This window comes from Glandiceps talaboti, chromosome 17 (genome assembly GCF_964340395.1).
Source record: "Glandiceps talaboti chromosome 17, keGlaTala1.1, whole genome shotgun sequence".
NCBI lineage: Eukaryota > Metazoa > Hemichordata > Enteropneusta > Spengelidae > Glandiceps > Glandiceps talaboti.
In genome coordinates, this window is record NC_135565.1 from 15,595,008 (window position 1) to 15,622,634 (window position 27,627).

Sequence of the window (27,627 nt, forward strand, 5' to 3'; positions counted from 1 at the left end):
CATGAAAGCCGTACTTATTTGATTATTGACAGCAGAATAAGAGGAAATACCACGCAGTGCATTTAATAGTGTACTACCACGGCTAACTTTGTGGTGATGACTTGATGGTATATCATTATAACACTTCGCCCTACGCAAATCACATTGGTCATACCATGGTATTATAACAATACTATGATAAATTGTTTGCCTTATTAGGATATTGCGTGGCATGTTTTGGACTAGACAGTGTGTACATTTGTAACAATAGTGACTATAAGACTCGATACTATTATATCAACGATTTACATTAAATGAAGTACCTATCAAAACATGGTTACTTGATTGATACAAAACTAACCACTATCATCAAACAGAGTGCATGTTTTAATGCAATGCCACTATAGAGAAGAAACAACATTTCAATATAGGTTCTCGTGACCAATGTCTCCAGTCTATAAGGCTGTAACGTCATTAATTTTGTCCAAAGTTTAGAAGTATTTTCCATATTTGCGGATATCCTCTTCAGATGATGTATTAACCCATGGTGTCCATGCCCCATTGTGTTTGTATGGATATGCTGCTGGATTAAATTCTGGGAACATAGGTGGTACAGCAGTAGAATTATATTCTTGTAACCTTGACAACAAAATGTGGAGGATATCTATGAAATGGAATCAGGATAATTAATTATGAAAATCGGTATTAATATAATTTGAAGATATTTCAAAAAATCAATGTAGCTTTTAAGCCATATCTACATATTTACAAGACTTCATCAAATTTACATATTAAAACTACTATCCCAGATGGATACTTATCAACTAAATGTACATATTAACAAACATTCTCGAATCTATGCTTAGATGATTACATAGTACTTTCTCAAATGCATACATACAGAAAAATATATACATATTAACAAGTCTCACCTGGATGCTTAGCTACATTTACATATTAACCACACTCTCACCTGGATACTTATCAGCTAAATTTACATATTCACATGGATCTCTTTTAACGTCAAATAAACATGGCTTCTCTGCAGGCTTACAATTCTCTGAAGCATTTTCAGGTTTAGGTCCACAATTGACAATCAGTGAAGATTTCTTTTTTCTACTTTCTATGTGGTTATCTGATGAATGAAACAATGTTGGGATTTTGAATCATGTTTCTGTCTGAGCTGAATAATTTCAAATTCACAGAAGTAGAAGATCTATCATATACAGTGGAGAAGCTTGGTAATGTGGATGGCATACAAGTGCATTTTTTCCTATTTATATTATGCATTAATTCTTTACTTAAAATAAAATGACACTCCATCACTACACTATAAGCCAGTAGTATCGCTTATTCAAATTCCATACATATTTTATTCTGATGTCATATCTTACGCAAATGTATCGGATTTGCCATCGTATTGCGTCATAGCTGACACTGACGTCACAATAATACAAATGAAATTGCTTTGCTTGAATCCATGAACTTTGTACCAACATCATATTACGAGTTTGATGAATAAAGGAAGATCAGTCCAACTACACCATATGATGTAATAGTTGACGCCAGAATGAAGGAAAAAAATACATTTTTATAATCCATGGGTTTGTATTAATAATCGCATTGCGTTATGTGATGTCAAAGAATTATCTTACCTTGTTTGAATCCATCAGGTTTGTACCAACCATCAAACTGTCCTTGTACACATTCACCAATCACAATCTTGTAGTTTCCCACTCTTAATGCTGATGTATTGGACATTGGATCAATATTTAGCAGGATTTCAGTTCTCGGAGAGGGAGTTCCACTTACAACAAAATAATGAAAATGATAATGAAATCTTAAGTAGCAAGATTATGTGGCATATCAACGAAACCATCGGCATATATACAGGTGCACTCAAAATATACCAATATCTTGAATATGCAAGTAACCATGTCTAACAACTTATTGTTTAGCGATGCCTAGTATAAACCATACATGTACATGCAACCAATTAGCTACTAGTATCTAGCAACAGAAATTTACATGATATACGAAAGATACTGCTCCAACGGAACCCTGATGCTATGCAAATATGCAATATTCAAGGAGGTCGGAACTTTGGGTAAGAATTTATAGTGATCTCGATACAATGCATTGTTGTCATTATGTTTTATCATAACTTTGCAGAGGAATGTCATAGTTTAGGATATACGACTCCCCATTAACACATTTTCTCACCGAGATAGGGTGTCCCATTGATCAAATCCATCGATTACAGAGGGTAGATCCCCGACATCGCCACCAGCTGCGTGATAAATTGTTGGCAACCAATCAGATACATGCATCATTTCTGACGTCACTCGCCCTGGCTTGTCTAACAAGGGGCTATGTACAAATCCATTACCACGAACACCGCCTTCCCATAGTGTCTCCTTGCAGCCTCTTAGTGGCCAGTTCGATGCAGAATTCAAATCATAAGGGTATACCGGTCCCCCGTTGTCTGTGGTTACAATTATTATGGAGTTATTATACATACCATTGACTTTCAGAGCTTGCACCAAATACCCAATGGAGTCATCAACTGCTGCTATCATACCTAGAAGTTGTGTAAATAATGTAAAAATCGATCGAATGCTCCGAAAATTGTGCTATTTCTCGTGGAGTGTCATGTGATTATTAGCTCTTTGGATAATATAATCAAGGGGTTCTCTGATTACACTATTGAGTCACAGCTGTATATGTTAGTGTTATGAGTCACAGACCTAAATTATATCTATTCAGGATATCTTGGTAAATTTTCATCATGAACTCTAAATTGAAGTCAAAAAGCATTTAAACTTTGTACATAGAGTGACATTCCGTTGCGTAACAACATAGGTCTTCGACATCTCAATATCGCTATTTCGGAATTGTTTGTACCAGGTACGATTGAACTGTCAACGTATAGGTTAGCAAGTCCGTAAATTGTTACAAGCTGTCAACAAATTGATCAACTATAAATAGTCCCTTTCATAATAATAATGTCCATGTAAACTCTATTTTCTACATCCTGCCTCGACACAATAATGGTTATAAGTACGTGGGTTACATCAAATTCTGCGTACGGTTTTTAGCCTCAGACGTCACAATTCGTTTGTCATTCCTACCTGCAAGTAACTTTCTCCTCTGTGTGTGTATATTTGGAAATCTATCGGTATACGTAGTAGGAACTTGCAAAGGATAGTAACGGTTGGCGGTATGGAGCGCTACTTGGGCAAAGTACAAAAACAATGGCTGCAAATAAAATCAAAATTGTTCAACCTTATTTCTTTGTTTTTGTTTGTTTAAAGAACTGTTGGATATTTTATTTTGTAGATATGTTTGGATGCCTCCCTCCATGCGCCTGCGTACCATTACGTTGTACTATTATAGTATGACCACAAGTTGAATATTCCCGTATCATGTGACCCGTACATAGCTACTATTGCGTTGACGGGTGTAAGTGTGGTATATACTGCAATATGTATGATTTATTAATCATTAAACCTTCTATACCAAACAAGTTACTATACAGAAGACCTAACAAATTATACTTTCAAATATGAATAGTTCAAATCTGTTATACTCGGATTGTTATATGTTCTACCCAGCTGAACAATAATTGTGTAATGTTATGTTCAATTATCATCACTTAATATGTAGTTGCATTATTGTGTCTCTCAAATCTGTACGTTAACACGTCAATATATTGACAAACGTATGCAATGTTCACATGACTATGCATAAATAAAGTACAAACTTTTGTTGAGTTGGTGTGATTATTGATGATATTAAGGACCTCTCGTGTGTACATCTCTGTGCCATACTGGCCATACGTATTGTAATCTAATTTACCATTTCTTCGGAGGTCATATCCCCAGAGTTTGCCCTATCAAAATAAACAAACAAACAAACGAACAAACATACAAACACACAAATCAATAAACCAAAAAATAAACAATGCAAACAAATAGATAAGTTGGATCTCATCATATAACATTGTTTTCTTTCCCCACTCGTCAAAGTGTCACTTTACATTTCAGCCGTTATTGTAATATTAAGATGAGTGCGCAAGTAAGTTTATGAAATTTATCAGGGGTTCACCATTTTGTTTTCAAGGAAATCGTTAATCGTTAAGGAATCGTTAATCGTCAAACTGTTATTTTTCCATAGCGTTAACACAGTTTTTGTCTGCCATATTGGATTCTACAAATTTTAATATTTTGACTTTTGTTTAAAAAGTTTGTGCGGTGACCCCCAGATTGTTTATTGGTTGAATAGGTTGGCGAAATTTTGAACAAAGAAGTAGCGACGTATCGTTTAGAGAGTTTAGCTTCAAGGCGCATGCTACATTAAAACAACCAACCAACCAACAAACAAACAAACAAAAATAACTTTCGTGGAAAAATATAATTTTTATGATTTTTGGTATTTTTTTGTAATATGTAACATATTTCAATTTTGTATTCAGACTACGATCAAAGAAGGAATGAATGGGTGACAAAACATATGAAGAAATTGTAATGACGCAATTGAACTATAAATACCAACCTCCTCGGCAAGTCTATCGTAGAAATCTTGATGTCCAGTATAGAAACCAAAGTGACTTTCAAAGCCTCGGCGTGTTGGTGTGTGTTCTTCTGTAAAGAATCCTAAATGCCACTGTCAAGGTTAGGAAGTTATCGAAGTAAGCAACTGTCATCAATACATGATATTAGCGCGTATCATAAACATAATTTTAATTGCTCTAAAAGCAGATTTCGTCAGTGAAATATTAACAACTAGATAGCAACTAGTATCAACATTAATTATGTTAATTGATTTGTGAAAGCATCTATCATCAAGATAATGAAAATTACAAATTGGCAGAATCTGAATTACTTGGGAAAGAAGCTGTTGTGATTAACATAATTCAAATATGCAACTTACATTAAGGCAGTAGCTATCATTAATATATATAATGCTAATCATTGGGATAGCAGCTCTCACCATAATATCAAGTATATGTGGAACACATGTACAGTTTGCATCACCATAATGCATTACTTGGAAAATAACTACTTTTAACATAATGCCAATTACTAACATATTCCTATTATATGGAGGCAGGAGGTACAAGCTTGTCACATTAGCATGATAATAACTACTATTATACAAACGTATATACTCAAACCATTGAGTCATCTACACATACCTTTCCTACCATGTGTGTTGTATATCCTAATCGTTGTAAATATTGCGGCATTATTGTTTCATTCAGTCGCAAACCTGCTGCCTGTGAAGACCATATCACTTCGTGTTGTAGGCCTTAAACATAAGTTGACAGAAAACATTGAAATGACACGAGAAGAAAAATAAATATCAAAGCGAAAAAAAAGAAGCAAGATGAAAGATGACCAGGAAATAGTGGAACATGAAAGAAAAACGTACTGAAGAAAGGCAAAGGAGAGAAAGTAACACACGTGAGTGCTGAAATGAGTGATGTAATGAGGTTGAAAATATCCGACATGTTTATATGTTTATCTGATATTCATTAATTGTATTAGTTATTAGAATTTGTTTCTGTAATTTTATAACAACATATATGAACATGCACATGGAAGATAGCTAGTATAGTTATGTGCTGTAATAATTAAACAAAATTCACTATTATATTGGCTCAATCCTTTGCTGGAGGACATACGTAGTTCACTTACCTAGATGTATTTGATTTCGTCCAGTCATCAAGGCAGCTCTGGTTGGAGTACAGATTGGTTGGACATACGTAGTTCACTTACCTAGATGTATTGGATATCGTCCAGTCATCAAGGCAGCTCTAGTCGGTGAACACAACGGTTGTACATAATAGTTGTTTAGTATAACGCCACTATGTGCCAACTGATCAATGTTTGGTGTAGGTATCTGATCAGATCCATGGAAACTGACGTCATCCCATCCCTGGATACACACAAAAAATGAAAACTATAAATAAGCAAGTACAAGAATTATTCAAATGAAACTCCGTATTTATATGTTAGCTACGTTATCATTAATGTATACCAAATATATGAATTCGAAGCTTGCTTTCATAAGCTATTGGCTGATTACAGAAGAAAGACACTTTATATATGCAGCGACAGGATAACTTGTAACACGTAAAATTTGTTATCATCCATGCAAGTAGAAATGTACCACTGCTTTCAGTCCATGTCACATTACTTCCAAGAATTCATTCCTTAAACTTGAACAAAACTTCTTTTTCCTTAAATAGTCCCAATCTAATGTATACAATACAAACCCAATCATCGATTACAATCAGGATCACGTGTGGTGGTTGAGTTTGCTTATTGGTTGATGTTGCACCCAGCGTAAGAATTGCCATGGTGACTAAAAATGACAGAAACGAACTGGTATGCGTATTCATAGTAGACAACTGCAGCTCTGCGAGAGAGGTTAATATATATATGATTGTGAAAATAACGAAGCATCAAGATCTATGTCGATCATGTGTCCCACACACTACGAAAACCTTATTAAAATGGTTTTCGAAGTATTTTAATAAGTGGTTTATTTACCCAATCGTATAAAATTTTAAAAGAGAGAAGGGTAAATGGGGAGTCAAGAAATAGCTTACAGCTATTCTAGCCTGATCCCCGACATTGTATATTGCGAATGAAAACATTAAGAGGGTTCAGTCATTAAGATGACTGAAAACATAACTTGCTCCACGTGAACTCCGAAATAGTTAACTAAGGCCTAAAAAATTGTTTTACCAAACCGGAACCAATTATTTTTTTAGGCATAACTACCTGATATAGGCACTCACACCTTAAAAAATATATAATAAAATTCAATAAAAAATCTACCTACCCAATCTATTCTAAATTGAGCGTAATCGGAACCACACATTTTTTTTTATTAGGCCTTACCCTATCCAACGTGCTGGACAGAACTTGGGATATTGAATAGCTTATAGATAGCGACTCAACTTATTGTGAACAACAAATACAAACTACTCAAACTACTATATTCTGAGTTGCGTATATCACTAACACTGAATAGAACAGAATTAATGTGCAATGACCTACAAAAGACTAGCTTGTTGTCCCTAGTAACAGCTACTAAATCAAAACACCGGAGTGTTCATAAACGAAGTACTCGTATCAATAAATCAAAACTGTCGATGTCAGTTATAGAACTACGTACAATGGTCATTTACAGTTACTGTTCATATGTACACTATGTGTATGTCTACATCATGAGACACGACTTCCATGTCATTACACAGTAGATCTACCCAAGTTCTGTACTGTTGATTTTCAAGTAGATAATACAACGCTGTTGTGCCTGGTGTAAATAATTACGCCATTTAAAGTTGTCGAAAACAAATTAGAGGATGTGCTCTCTCTCCAATCATGACTTCTCGTCTACCTCGGCGATCCAATCATAGATTATAACTATTTGATCCAATCAGGTCCAACGTCATATCAACCTTGGACGGTCTGTTGTACACACTGTACCCGAATCGTACATGTCATGAACAACACCAACCTTAATAAAATATTCGTTCAAATACTTACGTAAATGTAAAGAAAGTCTTTCACGACTACTAGCGGTCCACAATGTTGTCTTGAACTAACGGCAGAACATTCGATCTCATTTGCATAAGGTCAGAGTTTAAACTCGTCAAAAGCTATTATCAAACACATAACTGAGTCACGTGTTTCTCCGATATCCTATAAATATATAATAAAACGGTGTTAATATTATGCCAACACTTGAAGTACGATATTCTAAACTCGTAAAAACACCAATAGCAAGTGACCCACGTACTCGTTGAGTCAACAGAAAAAATTGTATTCTGGCTCAATTGCGAACTGCGAGAATGATAATGCATGTGATTTAAGCATAGGGGTAATTGTTATGAATACATCATAGTTGTACTGAAAAGTCTAAACCAGTGTGTCACATAAACCATGTCTCGATATCTTATTGGTCTTAATTAGGTCTTAGATTCTCCCATATCATTGCTACCAGCCACTCAAAAATAAAAAAAATATTACTCTATATATTATACTAATATGAACACACTGGAAAGTTAGAATGGTCCCTCACAATACTTCTTTCTTGAGACACATTAGTTATTTTGAATTCTGGCTTGATACTAGTACTTCTACTAAGTTCTAGCTGCAATAATTGTAGCTTTGTTTTTATTTGCAATACTTTTTTAATAATTCTTTTTTATATCTTATTTTGTGTGACTCAACATTTTTCGTTTTTACTTTTTATTTTCTTACGGGGTTTGCAAAGACGGAGGACCGAGAGCAAGACAAGTCCCACCGTGCGGTGGGTGGACTTGCGCGATCATAGAAACAAGTGTAATTTTACCCCTTTCATATACAGTCGGCTAAATACGTCGATATTATCGATATTATCGATATTATCGACATTTTCCGATACATATCTCGGAAAACAAATGCCTGTGACCGAGAGCGACGGGGCGAAAGCACTAAGTACTGCAGTTGTACAGCATCAGTATTATGTGCTTGTATACTAATGCCGTAACAAAGCGGGCGTGAATCCCCCGGATGAGGTCAAAGTTTACAGGTACCTGCTGTGGAATCACACCACACACCCAGGTAAGTTTGCGAAGTGTACGTGTGCGTATACACCAATGTCATTGTTGTGTTATGGTGGTGACCTGACCTAGGTTTAGGTATTGTGGAATGTGTTCAACAAGAGAAAACTGATTATAATTATGTCAAATTGCATGCGCCATAGTCCTGCTTACATGACGGTGCACGAGTCTGTATTACTGACTTGAGGGACAATTGTCAGAATCGAGTCCCGAATTCCTCCGTATGCAAGCAGGACTACATGCGCCACCGATCGACGCGACGTACGTGTTAATTGGTCAAATCGGCTGTGCCGTGCTAGGCTAGTCCATGGATGTATTAGTGAGTCACTAATACATCCATGGCTAGTCTAAGTGCTATCCTTCATCTAAGTCCTGCTTGCAAACGGTTAATAATGGTGTACAGGACGCGATACTGACATGTTCCTCAACACACAAGGACAATGTCAGAATCGAGACCCGGAAGTAAGAAATGCGAGTAACTAAAACAAATAGAACATGCAGTTATTATTACTGTTTTCACAGGACGGTGTCTATGGAGTAGGGATGTCATGATAGAGTTCCGCACTCAGTTGGCAAACACAAGAACACGATTTTACAAAAACGACATGTGTGAAAAGATATGTTTGTCGGGGCGCCCTCATCGACCGTACCTTCACAAAGAAAAGGCCTATGTTATTACTGGAATAATTACATAGGGTTACTCTTTTGTGCTTGACTAACTTTTTCTATAGCTCTGCCAGACAACTAATTTTCACATCTAAAATTTGATCATAATCCGAATATGGCTTTATAGTTGTCATGACATCACACCAACAGGACCTCACTTGTCATCATGTGTGATAACACCCCTTTTAATACAGAACTGTACTTTTTTCTTTTTGTTTTGTTGTTAAACGTTAACAGATAACACTTTTGTATTGTATCAACTCAAGGTCACTATTGTGATAGAGAATTTGTTGTCACCATAGCGATGCTGAAAATTTCACCTGCAGTGATATTATGGCTGTTCATCGGAACCACTTTTGCAACAGCATCAGCTTACAAACAACCACATATTATATTTATTCTTGCTGATGATTTAGTAAGTACATTTGTATTTCATGATTTAGTAAGCAGTGTGCCAGGTTTAATGGTAGCCAAATTTTGTTGTTGTGAGTCAAAATGAGAAAAGCATGGGGTTTCTTTGAGTGATCACATAGTAAAAGATAGTACTGGAACACATATTTTGGTGTGTTACCAGAAATTTTGTGCTAATAAATGGCATGCATTCAGTCAGTCGGTTCACACACACACACACACACGCACGCACGCACGCACGCACGCACGCACGCACGCACACACACACACACACACACATTCACTTCGATGGCCCATGCTATAAAGCACAGTCAGCAACAAGGGACACTTAAACCAAGGATGTATTATTTATTTTGTAGTAACTTTGTCAGTAAAATATTAGATGTTTTTTGGTAGGGACAACAACTTGAAGCCATATTAGGCTTATTTGTGAAGATTCCAGTAATCGATAGTGAGACTAATTACATCCATTTTTGTTTCTCAGCATCAATTTACTTGATTTATGAAAGAATTTTGCCCAAAGTTAATTCTAGTGTCATACAGTTTGCCAATTTAACATGGTGGTCACAACACAAGTCCGGTAAATATGTCCTATATAAAGTGAGTGTGATGCAACACAGTAAATTTGTCATAAACAAAAAGCAATTTATCCATACCGTGCTTATTGGATGACTAGTGAACGTTTATCTGCATATGATTAATGCGAGTAGGAGCTCTCTTATGTGAATAATCATGTGCATCCCCTTTTGAGAATTTAAAAAGGAAAAAAAAGATAGGCCCTGTTACTAAAATACATGAATAAACTATTTATTTCCGCACTGTTCGTAACAAGTTTGACAAAGTTTGTGTTTCTTTTTCAAAGGGTTGGGATGATGTCAGCTTCCATGGTTCTGAACAGATACCAACTCCTAACCTGGATAAATTGGCATACAGTGGAGTGCAGCTACACAATTACTATGTACAACCAGTATGTACGCCCTCTAGAGCTTCCCTGTTGACAGGAAAATATCCTATACGCTATGGTAAGATTCTATAACTACAATGCATGCCCTCTAGAAGTGTTCTATGGAGAGAAAAATATTCTGTTTACTATGGTAAGATCCTATAATTATGGTGCCCTCTAGAGATTTTGCTAATTTTAGTACACATTATGAAATACAAACTTTCAATTTTGTTTACTGCCTTCCGCTTTCATGTTTAATTTACAATCGGCTGTGCTATACATATCCCTGAAAGGATGTTCATGCGTCATCCCAGGGCAAAATAAGAATCACATGTCTGTCCCAGCATATACTATGCTAACCCATCAAGTCCTGCCACTGTGGTAACATTTTGTAGTTACTTTAGAGATTATAGTAAGAATTGTGTTGTAATAATTGATGTCATTTTTATATGAATTTCCTGTCAATTCTTGTGTCACTATGTAGGATTACAACATTTTGTTATCACCCCTGATGAGCCAGCAGGTTTACCATTGAGTGAGGTCACCATGGCGAACTACTTAAAGAAACTAGGCTATAGTACACACATGATTGGCAAGGTAAGGTACTAGTCAGGCTGAAAAATAGATTTAACAATTATAATCAAAAGTGATACATTGTTTGCTAAGATATATGATATATATAGATTTGAATGGATGGAGAAATTCAGATATGTACAGATGTCCGACAAATACAGAGTGTTGAGACAAAGAGACTCTGGTATTAAAATGTGATCACCAGAGGTTTTCCCATAAACCCTTGCAGGATATCCCAAAATGACCACACACGTCAAATGAAGTAGGGCAGTAGGCAAGATTTCAAAGTTTAATAAGTTACTGAAGTGCTATTTTATCACCCAAATTAAGTTGATAGCAGTAATAATTTCGAGTGTATTAAAGACAGAAATGATCCTGACAATTAAATTACCTTTAATTTCATATTTCTCAACCAGTGGCATCTTGGTTTCTTTGCCAAGGAATACACACCTACTTACCGAGGTTTTGATTCTCACTACGGGTTTTATCTTGGCCATCAGGACTACTATACCCATAATACACACTGGGTAAGTGATAATTTACAACAACATCTACAACCATTAGACATGACAATGACATATGAAGTACATTATTACATATTTACCAGTGATTACTAGCACCGTTGCACATGTATATACTAGTGGTGCTACTGTAAACGTTATTGCCTACCAGTATGCAAATGATATGCAAATGATGGCAAAATCATTCCTTGTACACAAAATTGCATGAGGGTATAGCATTGTTTATTTTTACGAAAATTTGCTATTTCAGATAAACATTATGACTTGAAATGGTAGTGTGAGTACTGGGGGGGGGGGGGGTCAGCATATATGCTTTCAGTGTTTTCTGGTGCACTTCCCTCACTTTTAAGTGAAAGTACAGCCATAGAGAACACAGCAAGCACTCATGCAAATATGCAGGGTACATTACTTGCACTCATGCATCATGGGATATTGTCATATTATTGTATAATTCCATGTATAGTGATGTATATACCAATTGTACTTTGAAGTGTTGTTTCACTACATGTATATGTCCACTAAGCCAGTGATTAATTCTTGTAATTAGACCTGCAGGTTTAATCACTCTCTGTGTAATATCTTTTGGCAGAAAGACTACTGGGGATTTGATATGCGTTATGACATGGAGATTGAAAGGTCAATATTTGGTGTGTATAGTACAGAATTATTAACATCCAAAGCAGAGGAAGTCATTAGGAATCACACAACAGACAAGGTATGTTAATAGAAATATCTATTTATTTTTAGCATACATAAATCACAGATGATAACACTTTATTTTTAGCACAGGTGGTGTGGGTCATTCCCCAAAGTATGCTGGGACAAAATATCTCATTCCAGCTCATTCAGTCTTTGCAAGCACATCCAGTTAATGCAAATTTGATCACATTGACAGTCATAGTTATGTTTCATATTTTGTGAGTTTTTTATGTGGAGTATCGACTGATAAATACTTGTCAGCAATAAAATCACCCTCTATATGCCAAAATAAGTAGTGACAATTGCTCTCTGAACTGACAGTCAGCCATACTGAATGTACAAGACATAAATGTAGTCAGGTGAATTACAATAATGCTTTCTTTATAGCCCAGATAAGCACCCAAAAGCACCCCAGTGTAAATGGCTGAAATCTCCTCAGTTTATTTTCTGGCATTCTTTAACCAGGACTTTGTGTATGTTATTTGAAGGTTCTTGACCCACACCACCTGTTGTCAGTAAATGTATTTACAAATATATATTAACAGTATGTATAATAAATATTAACCATCTATTGTCAGTACACATATTCGTAAATGAAAATTTGTTATTGTCGGTACATATATTCATAAATGATAACACTTTATTGTGAGTACACATATTCATAAATGAGAACACTTCAACATGACATTGACATTTGAAATGTGACAATTACCTGTATTTCTTCACCTATTATTTTATTTTTTTTTCCAATCAAACCATGAACCATTCTATTTGTGATTACGACATTTGCTTAATTATCCTTGGCCTAAGCCTCTAAGTTTGTACATCAACCCATTCAATTTTGATCATTTTTGTTGTATTCAATTTTTCCTAGCCATTATTTCTATATTTTGCACATCAAGCTGTTCATTATGCCAATGATGATATAATGCAAGCTCCATATAAATACACCAGTAGGTTCCCATACATCTCAGATGAAAGACGTCGTACATATGCTGGTAAATAATATTTAATTATTGCTCACAGATATTAGTGTGTGTGTATGTATGTGTGTGTGTGTGTGTGTGTGCATCCTGTGGATGTCTGACTGTCTGAGTGTGTGTCTCTGCTGTCCTGTCTCTGTCTATCCACCATACCATCTATCTATTAAACCAACCAACCAACCATCCAACCAACCAACCAACCACTCAGCCATCCATCCATCCATCCATCCATCCATCCATCCATCCACCCACCTGTCTGTCTACACCAATAATTACCCACATTGACTTATCAAAAGTCACATCACATATGAAATCATAATTATTACATTTTTGCCATCAGGTATGGTATGAAATCAATATAGTAATTAACATTACATCTTGTTTTACAGGTATGGTATCTGCTTTAGATGATTCTGTTGGTAACATTACTAAAGTACTTAAAGAGGCTGGATTGTATGACAATTCTGTCATTATCTTTTCCACTGATAATGGAGGACCCTCAGAGGATTGTGAATCATTTAATACCCCTCTAAGAGGGGTAAAAAATACCTTATGGGAAGGTGGAATCAGAGGTATAGGTTTTGTTCATAGTGAACTACTGGAGAAACCAAGTAGAATATTTAACGGAATGATGCATATGGTGGATTGGTTGCCTACAATTTATCACCTGGCTGGTGGAAATGTCACAGATTTAAAACACCTGGATGGACTGAATATATGGGATTCCATTTCTAGGTAAGAATTTATTGTTTGAATTACATTAGCCCCAAACTGGAGCAGCCCTGGTGGGTGGGTGGAGGGGGGTGGGGTGGGGTGGGGGGGTGGGGTCGTTGGAGTATACGAATGGCCCACATCCGTCCATCTGTCCATCTCTACATCCTTCCAAGGACAAGCAGCCATATCTCTGACATTCATGACTCAGTTTCATCCAATGACCAGGGTGTAAATTCTGTATTTTCTATTACAGCACTTACAACTTCTTTGCATGCGGCATAAAGTATGTTGTATTGTGTTACACAGAGTATGTCATGTTGCAGTACTGGTATATTTGATGTGTATAACGCTATGTGTATTACAGTGTTATTACAGTAACTGTATCTTTATTACAATGTGTTGTAATGCAGTGTATTACAGTATATGTATTACATTTTGTTGTATTACAGTAATAATAATAATAATAATAATAATATAGTGTCTGATGATCGCAATATGCGTGAAACTCCGAGTTACACCCAAGAAAGAGTTCCAGTACTACCAAAACTATTACGCTCTGCCACTGCGGTATAGAGCACTGTCTTAGCAGATTGATACTCACCGAGTTATATATATATATATATATATATATATATATATATATATATATATATATATATATATATATATATATATATATATATATATATATATATATATATATATATATATATATATATATATATATATACATATATTAGTTTGCTGTTTTTTTCTTTACAGTGATATCCCTTCACCAAGAACTGAAATTCTACATAACATTGATCCACTTTATAAAAATGCTGCCCTCAGAGTTGGAGATTACAAAATAATTATTGGTGAAAAGAAAATTTATTGGTTTACCCCGCCACAATTTGACAAAGGTGAATTATGATAAATTATTTTTCTATAATTATAATATGCTGTAGTGTTTTATTTTTTATATAGTACTTCCTAAGCTATGCTCAAAGTACTATTATTCCTGGCATGTACCTATAACTGCACACCAGCCCTCTATACTTCCTCAATTCCCTAGGGAGCATACAATCTGTATTAAGCACAGAATTAAAACATTTGCATTGTGACCTCAATCTTACCAGATTCTGAGTTGACTGGGATAAAGTTGTGGTTCAAATATTGCCCAAGGATGTTAGCTGTTCGTCAAAAAAAAATTTCAAGAAAAGGGGAGAAAATTGAGAATTTTTTTGACATTTATCTTTTCTGTACAGGTTTTAAAAATGTAAGCAGTGCGAGTAAAGGCTGGAAGGACCCTAGGGCAGATATTATTCACTGTGGACCAGTACCAGCTGTAGCATATACAAACTGTGACCTACCGATGAAACCTTGTTTGTACAATATTAGGGATGATCCATGTGAATATTTCAACCTTGCTGATAAGTATCCAGGTAAGACACTTACCAACTACAAAGATATCATGCCAACATTGCAATCTTTGTTGACAAATATCCAGATAAGACACTTACCAACTACAAATTTACCATGCTAACATTGCAATCTTTGTTGACAAATGTCCAGATAAGCCATTTACCAACTACAAGTATCCAGTTGAGAGACAATTACCATTTTCAACGTTAACCTTCATTAATAATATGACACAATGAACCCCATAGTAGGAGTGTAAGTGTCAAACACTGTGTTTCTACAAGTGCTTGTGGTGTTCTCTACAACATCAGTAAATACTGAAATACTGAAAGCCTGAATCATTGAATGTAAATACCTCAGAGTACCCATACTGGCACTCATACACCATAGAGTACTGTACTATTGTTGCTATTACATTACATTTATCCAAGACAGCAAATTTCAAGAAAGTACAATAGTGCACTCATGTGATTTTGTTGAACATACAATGTACTCATTTGTATATACAGGTATGTGAAAATATTTTTGGTATAGCACAGTAGTGTGGAATATCACATGTATGCACACTGAGGTATATGTGATCAATGGTACATATATGTATACATGTTATAATAACACAGTACTTTTAACCATGCTAATAGCTATCCAAGTAAAACATGTATTGGGACATCAAGTTAGTCTTAGCTTGGCAATTTCCTGTATACAAACTTTTTATCTTTTATCACAGATGTCCTTCAATATCTTCTACACAAAGTGGACCAATACAATGCCACCGCTGTGTCACCATGGATACCACCAGTTGACAAAAATGCTAACCCTCGACTTCACAACGATACTTGGATGCCATGGATAGATCTAACGAATAGTATATATGGTGTAGACTATAGATAGTTATTGCCATGGATACCAAAGGATACCTGTGAGGTATAGATACAAATAGCAGAGCGGGTGTTGTTTATATATAGTTTGGGTTATCGCCATGGATACCAAAAGGATGACTGGAAGGGTGGATGCAAATGATGTGGCAGATATTTTTCATCAGGGATACCATGTAAAAGGATTGTTATATAATTACATGTAGCAAGGTAGATCTAGGAAATTTTAAACATGGTTTACAACAGCTGACTCCCTAGCTGATTCAAACTTTAAAGACATTCACTGTATTCTCCCTAGCTTACCAAAGATTTTACCTTGACTCGAGGCATGTATTGTATTTGTAGATCTTACAAGGTAACAAGTTAGCAAAATGTATATGGATAAAGTTAGTAGATTTCACTCAAACCTTGCACAAAAGTGATACCGCACAATATGGAATGGGATTATCTTTGTATAGATAACTTGAATTTCAGTTTAATAATTAATAGTTATAAACTTGCATGATTTGAATCAGTATCAAGTGTTCACAAAGTTAGCACTTTATGTAAAGTATAAAATATTTATATATATTTTATAAGTTTGAGCTTAGCTATTTAGATAGTTGTTTTAGAAGTTACATCACATGTCAACTGTGGTTTTACTTTTCTTTGTGCTCATTTTGAAGTTTAACTTCAATAAAGTGTCCTTATTTTACACAAATGAGTAATATTGTATGAATTATTTTTAAATTCATAATTTTCTTAGCTTTAACCAATTCTATTTATATTCTAGGTCCTTTCCTTCTTTCTGTGTCTGTCTGTCTGTCTGTCTGTCTGTCTGTCTGTCTGTCTGTCTGTCTGTCTGTCTGTGTCTGTCTCTCTCTCTCTCTCTCTCTCTCCCCCCCCCTCTCTCTCTCTCTCTCTCTTGTATTTGTTTTTCGAAGTTTGTTTCTAGATTTGGATTTAAGTAAATACAGAAAGTGTAGTGTTAGAATAATAATCAAACTGTCATGCCTCACATTGTAACTATAGACATAATCCTCACTACATTTGTACAAGAGCACACTAGTAACCCCACCTCATGAGAATAAATGTTAATGTATAAACACATTTTAACAGACATTATCAAAATAGTCCATGCATTGCTCCTGGTCAATGGACACAGCAAGGAAGAGTATCTGTGGCTTCAAATCTTTTCTCGCGTCTCGCTCAATGAGGTCTTGAGATGAAATTTCAAATTCCATGGAAGACACCCACACCATCATCACAAACCACGGCCTCTTTTACGGAACCGTCCAAAATGTGTCATGAAGATTTCAAAGTTCGCAGAAGAAATAACAGCTCTGGTTTGCAAGAATGACATACACAGTATTTAACATCATGTCTTCGTTAATCAATCACAGAATTCTGCCCAATAATAAGCAAGTGTTACATATTGTTCAAATATCACTTGTCAGATCAGGACATTATTTATACATTGTTTACATCATTCTAACAGTTTGGGATTTCCTCATTTGCATGAACAACTTTTGGTTCACGATTTGTCATTGAAGAGAAGAGAGAAGAAGGGAAGAGAGATCTTCAAAGCCTTGCATAGCCTAGTAAGAAATATATATATTATGTATACATATATTGCAATCCAATTCGTAAGTTTCCAACTTGATTGACTTTATAATCTTGTCAGACTCCTAAGTTGTTCATAAATACCTTAAAAACTTATCTTCCAATGCTTAGAAATAGGTTAACAACTGAACATGTAAATAGTATAGGTAAACTGGAAAATATATCAAATTAGCCCTGTGGGGGCGCTATTTGGACAACGGAATGATCGCCGCAGATCGCCGAGGCCCTGGCCGAGGTCTAGCTCGAGCTCGCGCGCCCTCCGTGACCTCATCGACCTTACAACTGTTTACATCCACATGTGACTGTCAGCTGACCTAATCAAACTAGTACAATAGTACGAGTTTGTTTGATACAGGAAGGAAGTACACGCCTCTTTAGCTCTAACTTTTATGTCACAAATTGAACCGTGACGTGTGCAAGACCGAAGCTATTCCTACTGAAATCACGCTAAACACCAAAATATTATTGTTGATATCCTGGTATCCTGGGGTCACCTTAGGTCATACTAGTCTGACGATGGCTAATCGAAGAACCTTGTACGTCATGTTATTTGTTCTGTTTTGTATTTCAATTACACGATCTTCGCTGCAGAAACCAAGGCCACATATCATCCTTATTGTAGCTGATGATTTGGTAAGATTAGTGTCTATGTCTCTCTTTCAGTTTGTGTCTAACTTTAATATGTGCATGGGCATGCATATGCATGGATCGAAGCATGTATGTATGTATGTATGTATGTATGTATGTATGTGTGTGTGTGTGTGTGTGACAGTGTGTGTGTGTGTGTGTGTGTGTGTGTGTGTGTGTGTATGCATGCATGCATGCATGTATGTATGTATGTATGTACATGTATGTGTGTGTACATTCGTGTATGTGCATGTCACTGTGTGCATGCATGGGCATGCATTTGTCTGTCTGTCTGTCTGTCTGTCTACATCTAACTGTGTGTGTGTGTGTGTGTTTGTGCATAGGCATGAATGAATGCATGCATGCATGCACATGTCTGTCTGACTGCCGTCTGTCTGTCTGTCTGTCTGTCTGTCTGTCTGTCTGTCTGTCTGTCTGTCTGTCTGTCTCATCTGTCTGCCACTCTATTCTTTTTTGTTTCTCTAACACTTGTTATCCAGCACCCCTCTGTTCATTTATTTATATTATCATGGACGTAAAAACAGACCAACTGTTTATATGTTCCTGATATCATATCCCTTATTTATAATACTGCTAATGTTTCTAACTTTCGTTTGATGCAGGGTTGGAATGATATTAGTTTCCATGGATCTGATCAGATACCTACACCAAACATTGATCAGTTGGCACATGGTGGTGTTATACTAAACAACTATTATGTACAACCAATCTGTACTCCAACCAGAGCTGCCTTGATGACTGGACGACATCCAATACATCTAGGTAAGTGAATTATTATGTACATTCAACCAATTTGTACTCAAACCTGAGCTGCCTTGATGACTGGACAAGATCTGTTTCACTAAAACAAGTCTGCGAGTTTTGTAATATTATGTTTGTAAGAAACTATGCTGATTAGTAGAATGTTTTGTCTGGTTCAGAATGTGCAATAAACCTTTGTATGACTGTTTTCAATGAAGGCTACAGTATTTATACTGTCATGACCCTCACTTCTGGTTCAGTCATTATTTCTGAACAGCACTCAAAGTGGCCAAAGTATGCAATCTTTTGTTTTTCTGATAACTGGAAAATGGTGTATTGACGTATTTAAACCCCATCCTGCATTTGAAAAAAAAAATGTAACAGAACCAATATTGAGATAATAATGCCTACATTGTTAATATCATTCGTTTGTTGTAGGGTTACAACATGGCGTAATTAATGGAGCCCAACCATCTGGTCTACCGCTGAATCAAACTATATTCCCACAGTACTTAAAAACATTAGGTTACAATTCTCATATGATTGGAAAGGTAATTATTTGGTATATATTTTTCTGTATGTTTTTATTTGTTTGTGAACAAGAGTAGAATGAAAGATTTATCCATACTCCCTTTATCACTCCGTTATAAACAACTGACAGATGACCCTAGTTTTTTTTATGTTTCTCATTACTTTTTCATGGCAACTATGGGTCGGTTGATCGTTTTATAAAAAAAAGTGAAAATATAAAAAAACTATCTTCTTCATGTTTCTCTGCATCTCCTTTTCCTCCTCTCTATCTTCTTTATATTGGATTCCTGGTAACAAGCCCTTTCCCAGCTTCTCTACACAATTGGCATGTTCTCAGCCCCCCTACTTGAATAAATTCCATCATGAAAAAAATGCTCTGTTCATGAACAAGTGTCATCATCGCCACCATGACTGTAGATGACCGACAGTCTAGACACTTGCTTGTTCTTGCCAGAGAGGGTGCTGCTCTGCAAAATATTATGGGCAGGTGCAAATAAAACCATTTTCTTATTTTGATGTCGGAGCTGAAAATATGGTTCGGTCCTGTAATGAGAAATAGAAAAAAAATAGGGTTACCTTAAGCTAGTGTTAACAATAGCACCAACAATGATGAATCTGTCAGTCAAGGATGGAAATAAAAACTGAACAAATTACATACACTAATTATTTCCTTTATGGCTACCTTAAACATATCTTGGGAAATAATCATAATTAATTAAGTTTATGGTATACATTTCTTGAAATAATTTACTTCCAAAAACCAGATTGGAGATTGGTAGATTTAGATTTAAATTCGATTAAGCTTTTTTTGTTTTGTATTTTGCATTTATGTGATTATGTTCATGAGAGTTAAGGCTGTTATGAATTTGAAAAAATAAAAGTAACTTGGTTTATGTCTAACAAGTCAGTTTGTTGATTTCTTGGATGACACTCTGTGTATTTCTTGAATCTCTGAAGATAAAAGTCACATTTGCTCATTTTGTTGTTGTTGTTGTTGTTGTTGTTGTTGTTGTTGTTGTTGTTGTTGTTATTGTTGTTGTTGTTGTTGTGTAGTGGCATCTTGGATACTTTGCCTGGCCATACACTCCTACTTACAGAGGTTTTGAATCTCACTTTGGCTACTATAATGGTAAGGAAGACTATTATGATCACATGACATTAGAGGTAAGTATGTCAATAATTGGATTAATTACTTTCATCAATTGCTGCTTTCTTATTAATGGTAAATGTTCAAAAGGTGGTACATATGGACTTGCATCAACTTTTGAACTCAGTATAAAATGTAATATTTCAGGGATTAAATATATGAAAAAGTTTCCACATTGTCAGACAGACATTGGTATCAAATATAGCTAGATGGTAGTGCATTATTAGCTTATATATATAATGTATTTTCAATTTCATAATATTCAAGCACACAACTGAAAACATGAACAGATATATTAATTGTGTTTGTGTTGGTTGCTATGTCCCCATGAGATTCATACACTGAATTATCTGCAGATCTTTGAAACACAGATAATTGTTCATTAATATGAATGACCATAGTTTACACAACGGAATTGATGTGACTTTCTTAGAATCAGTTAATGGGCTATGATTTACGTGATGGAGTCAATGTGACGTATTCAGTGGATGGACAATATACAACTGAAGTGTTTACAAGTAAAGCTGAACAACTAATTAAACAACACAACAAAGACAAAGTAAGTCATTTATTTAATAAACCTTTAATTAATGAAATGTAGCCAAGTGTAGATAATTATTGTATATTTGTATAAAATGATTCGTAATTTGTTTTGGCGTTTTAGCGTATATGTACATAATTACCACTTTTTATTCATATCCACACTGTTCGTGTTTTAACCGAGCTACGTATAACCAAAGCGAATTCCATTGTATAATTCTATACTTATGGCAATAAAGTTAATAATAATAATAATAAAATGTAGCCAAATGATTGAGATTTCATGAATTTATTTAATTATGTTTGACAGGTAGCGATTGTCACTGCCATTATTTGTATTGCGTTGATCTGAAAAAAAATCATGTTTCTTACATAAATCCATATTTTCTGATTTTTTGTTTGGCAGCCTTTGTTTTTATATTTAGCACATTTAGCAGTGCACAGTGCCAACCCAAGTAATCCATTAGAAGCACCAGATAAATATGTCAACAGATTTCCACATATTCAGGACAAAAACAGGAAAATGTTTGCAGGTAGTGTGTTTATAATATATTATTATTTAGTTAATAAAACTACATGTCATATATTGCAAATATTATTGTAATGCATTTAGTGCATAATGCATTTATTCAAATTATTGTTCAAATATGAATACGATTGGCCAAATTCTGTTGATTTGATTAGCAAAGTTTATCAGATTGTATTTGATTGGTGAGACTGTTACCCTACAATATACATCATAAATTAAAGTTTGTAAAACAAAGTTTGATTATATTGTTACCCAACATCATAAAGTCTACTAAGACTGCATTTGATTGGTCAGATTGTTAGCTTGCATCATAAAGTTTGTAAGACTTGATTTGATTGGTCACGTTACCCAACATAGACTTTATAAAACTAATATTTGATTGGTCTAATTACTTTATGTTGCATAATGGAATGTATATAGATTGCTTGAATGGCCAGATTTAAGAAGACTGTAACACTGTGCAATACATGTACATGTAGTCATAAGATTATTGGGGCAGAGAATGTTGCAATCATTCATATCCTGGGCACTTGCACTACATGTACATGTAGTACATTGCAAGGTTCAGTCATATACATCTTCATTTCTCCTTTCATATTCACAGCTATGGTCTCAGCTTTGGATGATTCTGTAGGTAACATAACAAAAACACTAAAAGAAACTGGAATGTATGACAATTCTGTCATAATATTTACAAGTGACAATGGCGGTCCAGCAGCTGGTTTTGACTATAACCATGCATCTAATTGGCCATTACGTGGTCTTAAAGACACACTATGGGAAGGTGGTATGCGAGCTGCAGGATTTGTTCATAGCCCCTTACTAGCAAGATCTGGTATTGTTCTAGAAGATTTGGTTCATGTCTGTGATTGGTTACCAACTGTTTATACTGTTGCTGGGGGAAATGTAACTGATTTACCAGCAAATTTAGATGGTTACAATGTTTGGGAGACATTATCAAAGTAAGTTTAATATTCCACTGAAACTGTTTCCTTGCATTTAAGTGTACAATTATTGGAAGATAATCTGGTTTAAATGTAGTATGGGGATTCTCCAACAAATTGAGATTGTTACTATATTTTTGAATAATGTATTTTGTCTCTGAACTTTTTATAGTTTACATAGCTTTAAGATTGTTTGCACCACAATTAATCAATGGTAAATCATGAACACTTTGGCTATACAGGCAGATTTATTTTAAATCAATACATTTATGTCTGTCTGTCTGTCTGTCTGTCTGTCTGTCTATGTGTCTGTCTGCCTGCCTGTCTGTCTGTCTGCCCATCTGCCTGTCTGTCTGCCTGCCTGTCTGCCTATATGTCTGTCTGTCTGTCTGTCTGTCTGCCTGCCTGTCTGCCCATCTGAATGTCTGTCTGCCTGCCTGTCTGCCCATCTGCCTGTCTGTCTGCCTGCCTGTCTGCCCATATGTCTGTCCGTCCATCTGTCTGCCTGTCTGCCTGCCTGTCTCTCTGTCTGTACTGTCTGTGTACTGATTATCTCCAAAAAACACAGGATGATTTCAATGAAATTGTGTACACTGATACTCACTATTACTTTGATTTACTTCTGTCAACCACTTCTCATTTATAAGTATCTTTATTATTCAATTTTGATGTATCATTGGGATAGATGATGTTGGTCAGTTGCCATGGTAACACTACATAACATTCATATCTTTCTTCTGATTTTAGAGGTGTGCCATCACCTCGGACCGAAATCCTTCATAATATAGATCCAATTTCACAAATAGCAGCATTAAGAGTTGGCAATTATAAAATTATACTTGGTGAATCATACAAAGGTGAATGGGATGGTTGGTATAAACCGGAACAAGTCACGCAAGGTGAGATTGATGACATGTCTTCATATAAGGCACAGTAAAGTGTAATGTCTTAAAAGAAAGCTTGCTCTGGATAATATAGGGGTAGACACTTGAATTGAGTTGTTATATTTTACAGTTTTTGAATTATATATAAAAAGAATCAGTGTAGTTTAATAAATATACAGATGTATCGATCACAGTACTTTTGAGCAAAGTGCCTACTCACTTCACAACAATAACACTTATAAATTTATAGTTATTTTTGTTTATCCACATTTGTCCCTCAGACCAAGACACATCGTTATCAGTGTCCCAGGTCAGTGATTTCAGGAGAAGTGTAGTACATTGTGGTGTAAAACCTAGCAATGCATCAACAAACTGTCAACCTGCAAAGACACCATGCCTGTTTAATATCAAGAATGATCCTTGTGAATACAATAATGTAGCTGATAAGTATCCAGGTAAGACACTTACCAGTAAACATGTGAATACAATAGTGTAGCTGATAAGTACTCAGGTAAATTATAAGGCACTTACCAGTAAACATGGGATTACAATAATGTAGGAAAGTACCCAGGTAAGGCACTTACCAGTAAACATGTGAATGATATAACATAGCTGATAAGTATCCAGGTAAGAGACTTACCTGTAAACATGTGAATACAATAATGTAGCTGATAAGTACTCAGGTACATTATAAGGCACTTACCAGTAAACTTGGGATTACAATGATGTAGCAAAGTACCCAGGTAAGGCACTTACCAGTAAACATATGAATACAGTAATGTAGCTGATAAGTACTCGGGTAATTATAAGGCACTTACCTGTAAACATGGGATTACAATAATGTAGTAAAGTACCCAGGTAAGGTACTTACCAGTAAACATGTGAATGAAATAACGTAGCTGATAAGTACCCAGGTAAGGCACTTACCAGTGTAATATCATAACATCATATGTTACCAAGACCTTCATTTTAACTGACAACATTCAAACTTTCTTAAAGCAATTGAGTTTTTAATTTGAACTTTAAATCTGGTCAGTAAAGCATAGTGTAATTACTTCTTGCATCTGTCTGTTCGTTGGCTGTATGCATATGCTTAGTAAATATTGACTCTGTTCTTATGTATATTGACAATCAACGTTTGTTGTTTTTGTTTCAGAGATTCTTAAAGATTTATTGTTGAGACTAGATCAGTATAATATGACAGCAGTTCCACCCTGGTTTCCACCAAATGATCCACAAGCTAATCCCAATCTCCATGGTGGAGTGTGGTCACCCTGGATTACTCTTAAGTAATACACTTCCATGGATTGATGCAACCTTGGATTACATGTATTCGGAAGGAATATACCATGGAATGATTTGGACCTATTATAAAATCAGTTTGATAACAAAATGTATGACTAGAGAAAATGCACTATCAGCAAACTGACAGAAATGTATTGTTGTTGCATGTGGTAGCTAGCAGCATGCTAAATTACACAAGTGGGTACAGTGATAGTGGTGATAGTGGTGTATTAGCTATGTTGATATAATCACTCTGTAATCAAGATATAGTGTATGTTTGTGGGCAATATTTACAAATGTGATAAAGGACTATTACATAACACATCAGGCAAAGCTATAACACATCAGGCAAAGCTAAGCTCAATGTCATATCAGTTGTACTGACCCATTATCAGTGACATTGCAAATAGCTTTAGAGATGCAAACAATTTTTATGACACCCGCCTTGCTGGCTCACCAAGTCGGGAAAGTTGCACTTGAACTGCTAATGGCAAATATCAGTCATGATATACACTAGCTGAGTAGATCATGGAAGTTTGTAAAAGTAAAATGGTGGATGTGTTTTCCCACAGACTGGACCATTTGATGACTCCCTTCTGTGAATGTAAACTTTATAGTTTACATGAACATCTTGCAATAATAGTTTAAGTTTGTCTCTGTGTTATCTTGTTGACAGCTGATCTGCCATTGTCATATGTAATTCACATGATCATGTACAACTTTAACTTTAAACATGTAGACCTAGGAGTTCTTAATACGGGGAAAACAATTTAAAGCAGTTTTATAAAGGGAAGTGGACAGCAATTAAAGCACAGTGTGGGGAATTTTGATACGTTGACTTTTTTTACATTGTATACTTATCAGAGTTGTTAGATTTAAACAGGGGGAGGATTCTCCTGAGTACAGTAGTTTTTCATTTTATCAAGAGCCAGGTCTTCACCATTGTTACATTGTTCAGGGAAAACGCAGTATAAATGTTTCTGTAAGGGTGTATTTGTCACTGTGTGTGTGTGTGTGTGTGTGTGTGTCAATGTGTGCAGGATTGTTTCAGAATCTGCAACAATAAAATACCATCGTCGTAAACCACGGGCCTCTTTACGGCACCGTCCAAAATGTGCTAGCCAGTGTGCTTCATATTTCATTGCATTAGCAGAAATATGTATTCTGGCATGAAAGAATGTAAAATACTAAGAGACTCCTTTCAAACACAACACTTCTAAAAGTTGATATATGTAGAATAAGATTTATTTTCATTTCATTATCTTTATAGTTTCCATATCTTAGACATGTAGCGATTCATACAGTTTTGTTAAAAAGAGAAAATTTCTGCAGCACTTTTTTTTTTGAAAAAATTGTATAGAGAAGTCCATATGTACTTATCAATGTACTTGCAACATGACTTTCTAGAAAAGCAGAAATTGCTTATAAGAGTCAGGCACATTATAATATCTTTTGATTGGTTGCTTGCTCAATGAATGGAAATATCTCTCTATGCTGTTTGAAAAGGTTTTCTAAGTAGAGTATAAAAGTCGAGCAATGTTTAAAATTATACATATATTTTCATTTCTTTATAAAATGTTTTTATATATAAATAGTATAATATTACATCACGCTTCAGAGTAAACATGTCTTGTAATGTTAGTTCGCTTCTATGGATACTTGGCAATGTTAAAAATCAGTCAAAGTGGATTGAAATACATAATGACACAAAATCAAAATAAAATATGAAGTAACTTATAATTTCTATGAAACTGTAATGTGTAATAATTTCCAGTGTTTCATTTATTTTTGTGAATGGTATTGATTAAACAAAGGAGGGACTAAACCAAGTACAATAATGCAGAAATGTCTAGATACAGGTACGAACCTTTTTCAAAGGTCTGTGTGATTTACAGATCTGAAGTAATTTTATGATTGGCTGTCAGTACGTCACATCTGTAGTACACAAGATCTGATTGGTTGAGTGCAACAAATGTATAATAGATAAAATATGATATTGGGCAAGTACATTAAATGCACACTGCACAAGATATGATTGGTGAGTAAATTAAATGTACACAACACAAGATATGATTGGCGAGTAAATTAAATGTACACAACACAAGATATGATCTGTTGTGATTACATCAATTTAATAATACCAAATGTTTGATTGGTTGGGTATACTCAAGAACATATTTTCATACATATAATGTATTTCACTGCACACATCTTTTTTTTTTGACAAGAAACCTGCCTAAATGAACAAATCTCGACTCAAAACAAGAAATAAAATACAGCCTCAGTTAGGATCAAAACAATGTCACATAAAATTTGAGACTTCAAATAATGAACGGAAGAGATAATGTATGGCTAAAAAATAACACTACCAACAAAAACACATCATATACAT

At 35.2% G+C, this 27,627-nt stretch overlaps 3 protein-coding genes across 3 annotated transcripts; 2 read left to right on the forward strand and 1 right to left on the reverse strand.

Annotated features, from left to right (window-relative positions):
- Positions 1-470: 470 nt before the first annotated feature.
- LOC144448122 (arylsulfatase I-like) lies at positions 471-6,343 on the reverse strand. The gene is made up of 10 exons (XM_078138275.1): positions 6,260-6,343; positions 5,760-5,919; positions 5,177-5,289; positions 4,534-4,644; positions 3,743-3,871; positions 3,111-3,237; positions 2,203-2,560; positions 1,635-1,786; positions 953-1,114; positions 471-643 (listed from the first exon to the last, which is right to left on the reverse strand). Exons 1-10 carry the CDS (start codon positions 6,341-6,343, stop codon positions 471-473), a joined length of 1,569 nt encoding a protein of 522 aa, XP_077994401.1.
- Positions 6,344-8,587: 2,244 nt separating this feature from the next.
- LOC144448458 (arylsulfatase J-like) lies at positions 8,588-16,823 on the forward strand. Its single transcript, XM_078138711.1, has 11 exons — positions 8,588-8,600; positions 9,532-9,680; positions 10,539-10,698; positions 11,104-11,216; positions 11,609-11,719; positions 12,303-12,428; positions 13,287-13,410; positions 13,785-14,130; positions 14,872-15,011; positions 15,357-15,533; positions 16,238-16,823. Exons 2-11 carry the CDS (start codon positions 9,570-9,572, stop codon positions 16,399-16,401), a joined length of 1,572 nt encoding a protein of 523 aa, XP_077994837.1. The 5' UTR covers positions 8,588-8,600; positions 9,532-9,569; the 3' UTR covers positions 16,402-16,823.
- A 1,392-nt stretch (positions 16,824-18,215) lies between these two features.
- LOC144447987 (arylsulfatase J-like) lies at positions 18,216-27,147 on the forward strand. Its single transcript, XM_078138126.1, has 10 exons — positions 18,216-18,620; positions 19,238-19,397; positions 19,815-19,927; positions 20,961-21,071; positions 21,488-21,613; positions 22,001-22,127; positions 22,728-23,085; positions 23,815-23,966; positions 24,233-24,406; positions 25,108-27,147. The coding sequence occupies exons 1-10, from the start codon at positions 18,504-18,506 to the stop codon at positions 25,242-25,244; spliced, it is 1,575 nt and encodes a 524-aa protein (XP_077994252.1). The 5' UTR covers positions 18,216-18,503; the 3' UTR covers positions 25,245-27,147.
- The last annotated feature ends 480 nt before the right edge of the window (positions 27,148-27,627 follow it).

Excerpts from the sequence above, each read along its gene's own strand:
- LOC144448122 (XM_078138275.1), bottom strand. The coding sequence starts at position 6,343 with ATGGCAATTCTTACGCTGGGTGCAACATCAACCAATAAGCAAACTCAA. Across the intron at positions 5,290-5,759 it reads ACGATATCCAATACATCTAG|GCCTACAACACGAAGTGATA; the intron begins GTAAGTGAACTA and ends CTTATGTTTAAG. Across the intron at positions 3,238-3,742 it reads ATCACACCAACTCAACAAAA|CCATTGTTTTTGTACTTTGC; the intron begins GTTTGTACTTTA and ends TTTTATTTGCAG.
- LOC144448458 (XM_078138711.1), top strand. The coding sequence starts at position 9,570 with ATGCTGAAAATTTCACCTGCAGTGATATTATGGCTGTTCATCGGAACC. Across the intron at positions 9,681-10,538 it reads TTATTCTTGCTGATGATTTA|GGTTGGGATGATGTCAGCTT; the intron begins GTAAGTACATTT and ends TCTTTTTCAAAG. Across the intron at positions 10,699-11,103 it reads AAAATATCCTATACGCTATG|GATTACAACATTTTGTTATC; the intron begins GTAAGATTCTAT and ends GTCACTATGTAG.
- LOC144447987 (XM_078138126.1), top strand. The coding sequence starts at position 18,504 with ATGGCTAATCGAAGAACCTTGTACGTCATGTTATTTGTTCTGTTTTGT. Across the intron at positions 18,621-19,237 it reads TTATTGTAGCTGATGATTTG|GGTTGGAATGATATTAGTTT; the intron begins GTAAGATTAGTG and ends CGTTTGATGCAG. Across the intron at positions 21,072-21,487 it reads ATGATCACATGACATTAGAG|AATCAGTTAATGGGCTATGA; the intron begins GTAAGTATGTCA and ends TGACTTTCTTAG.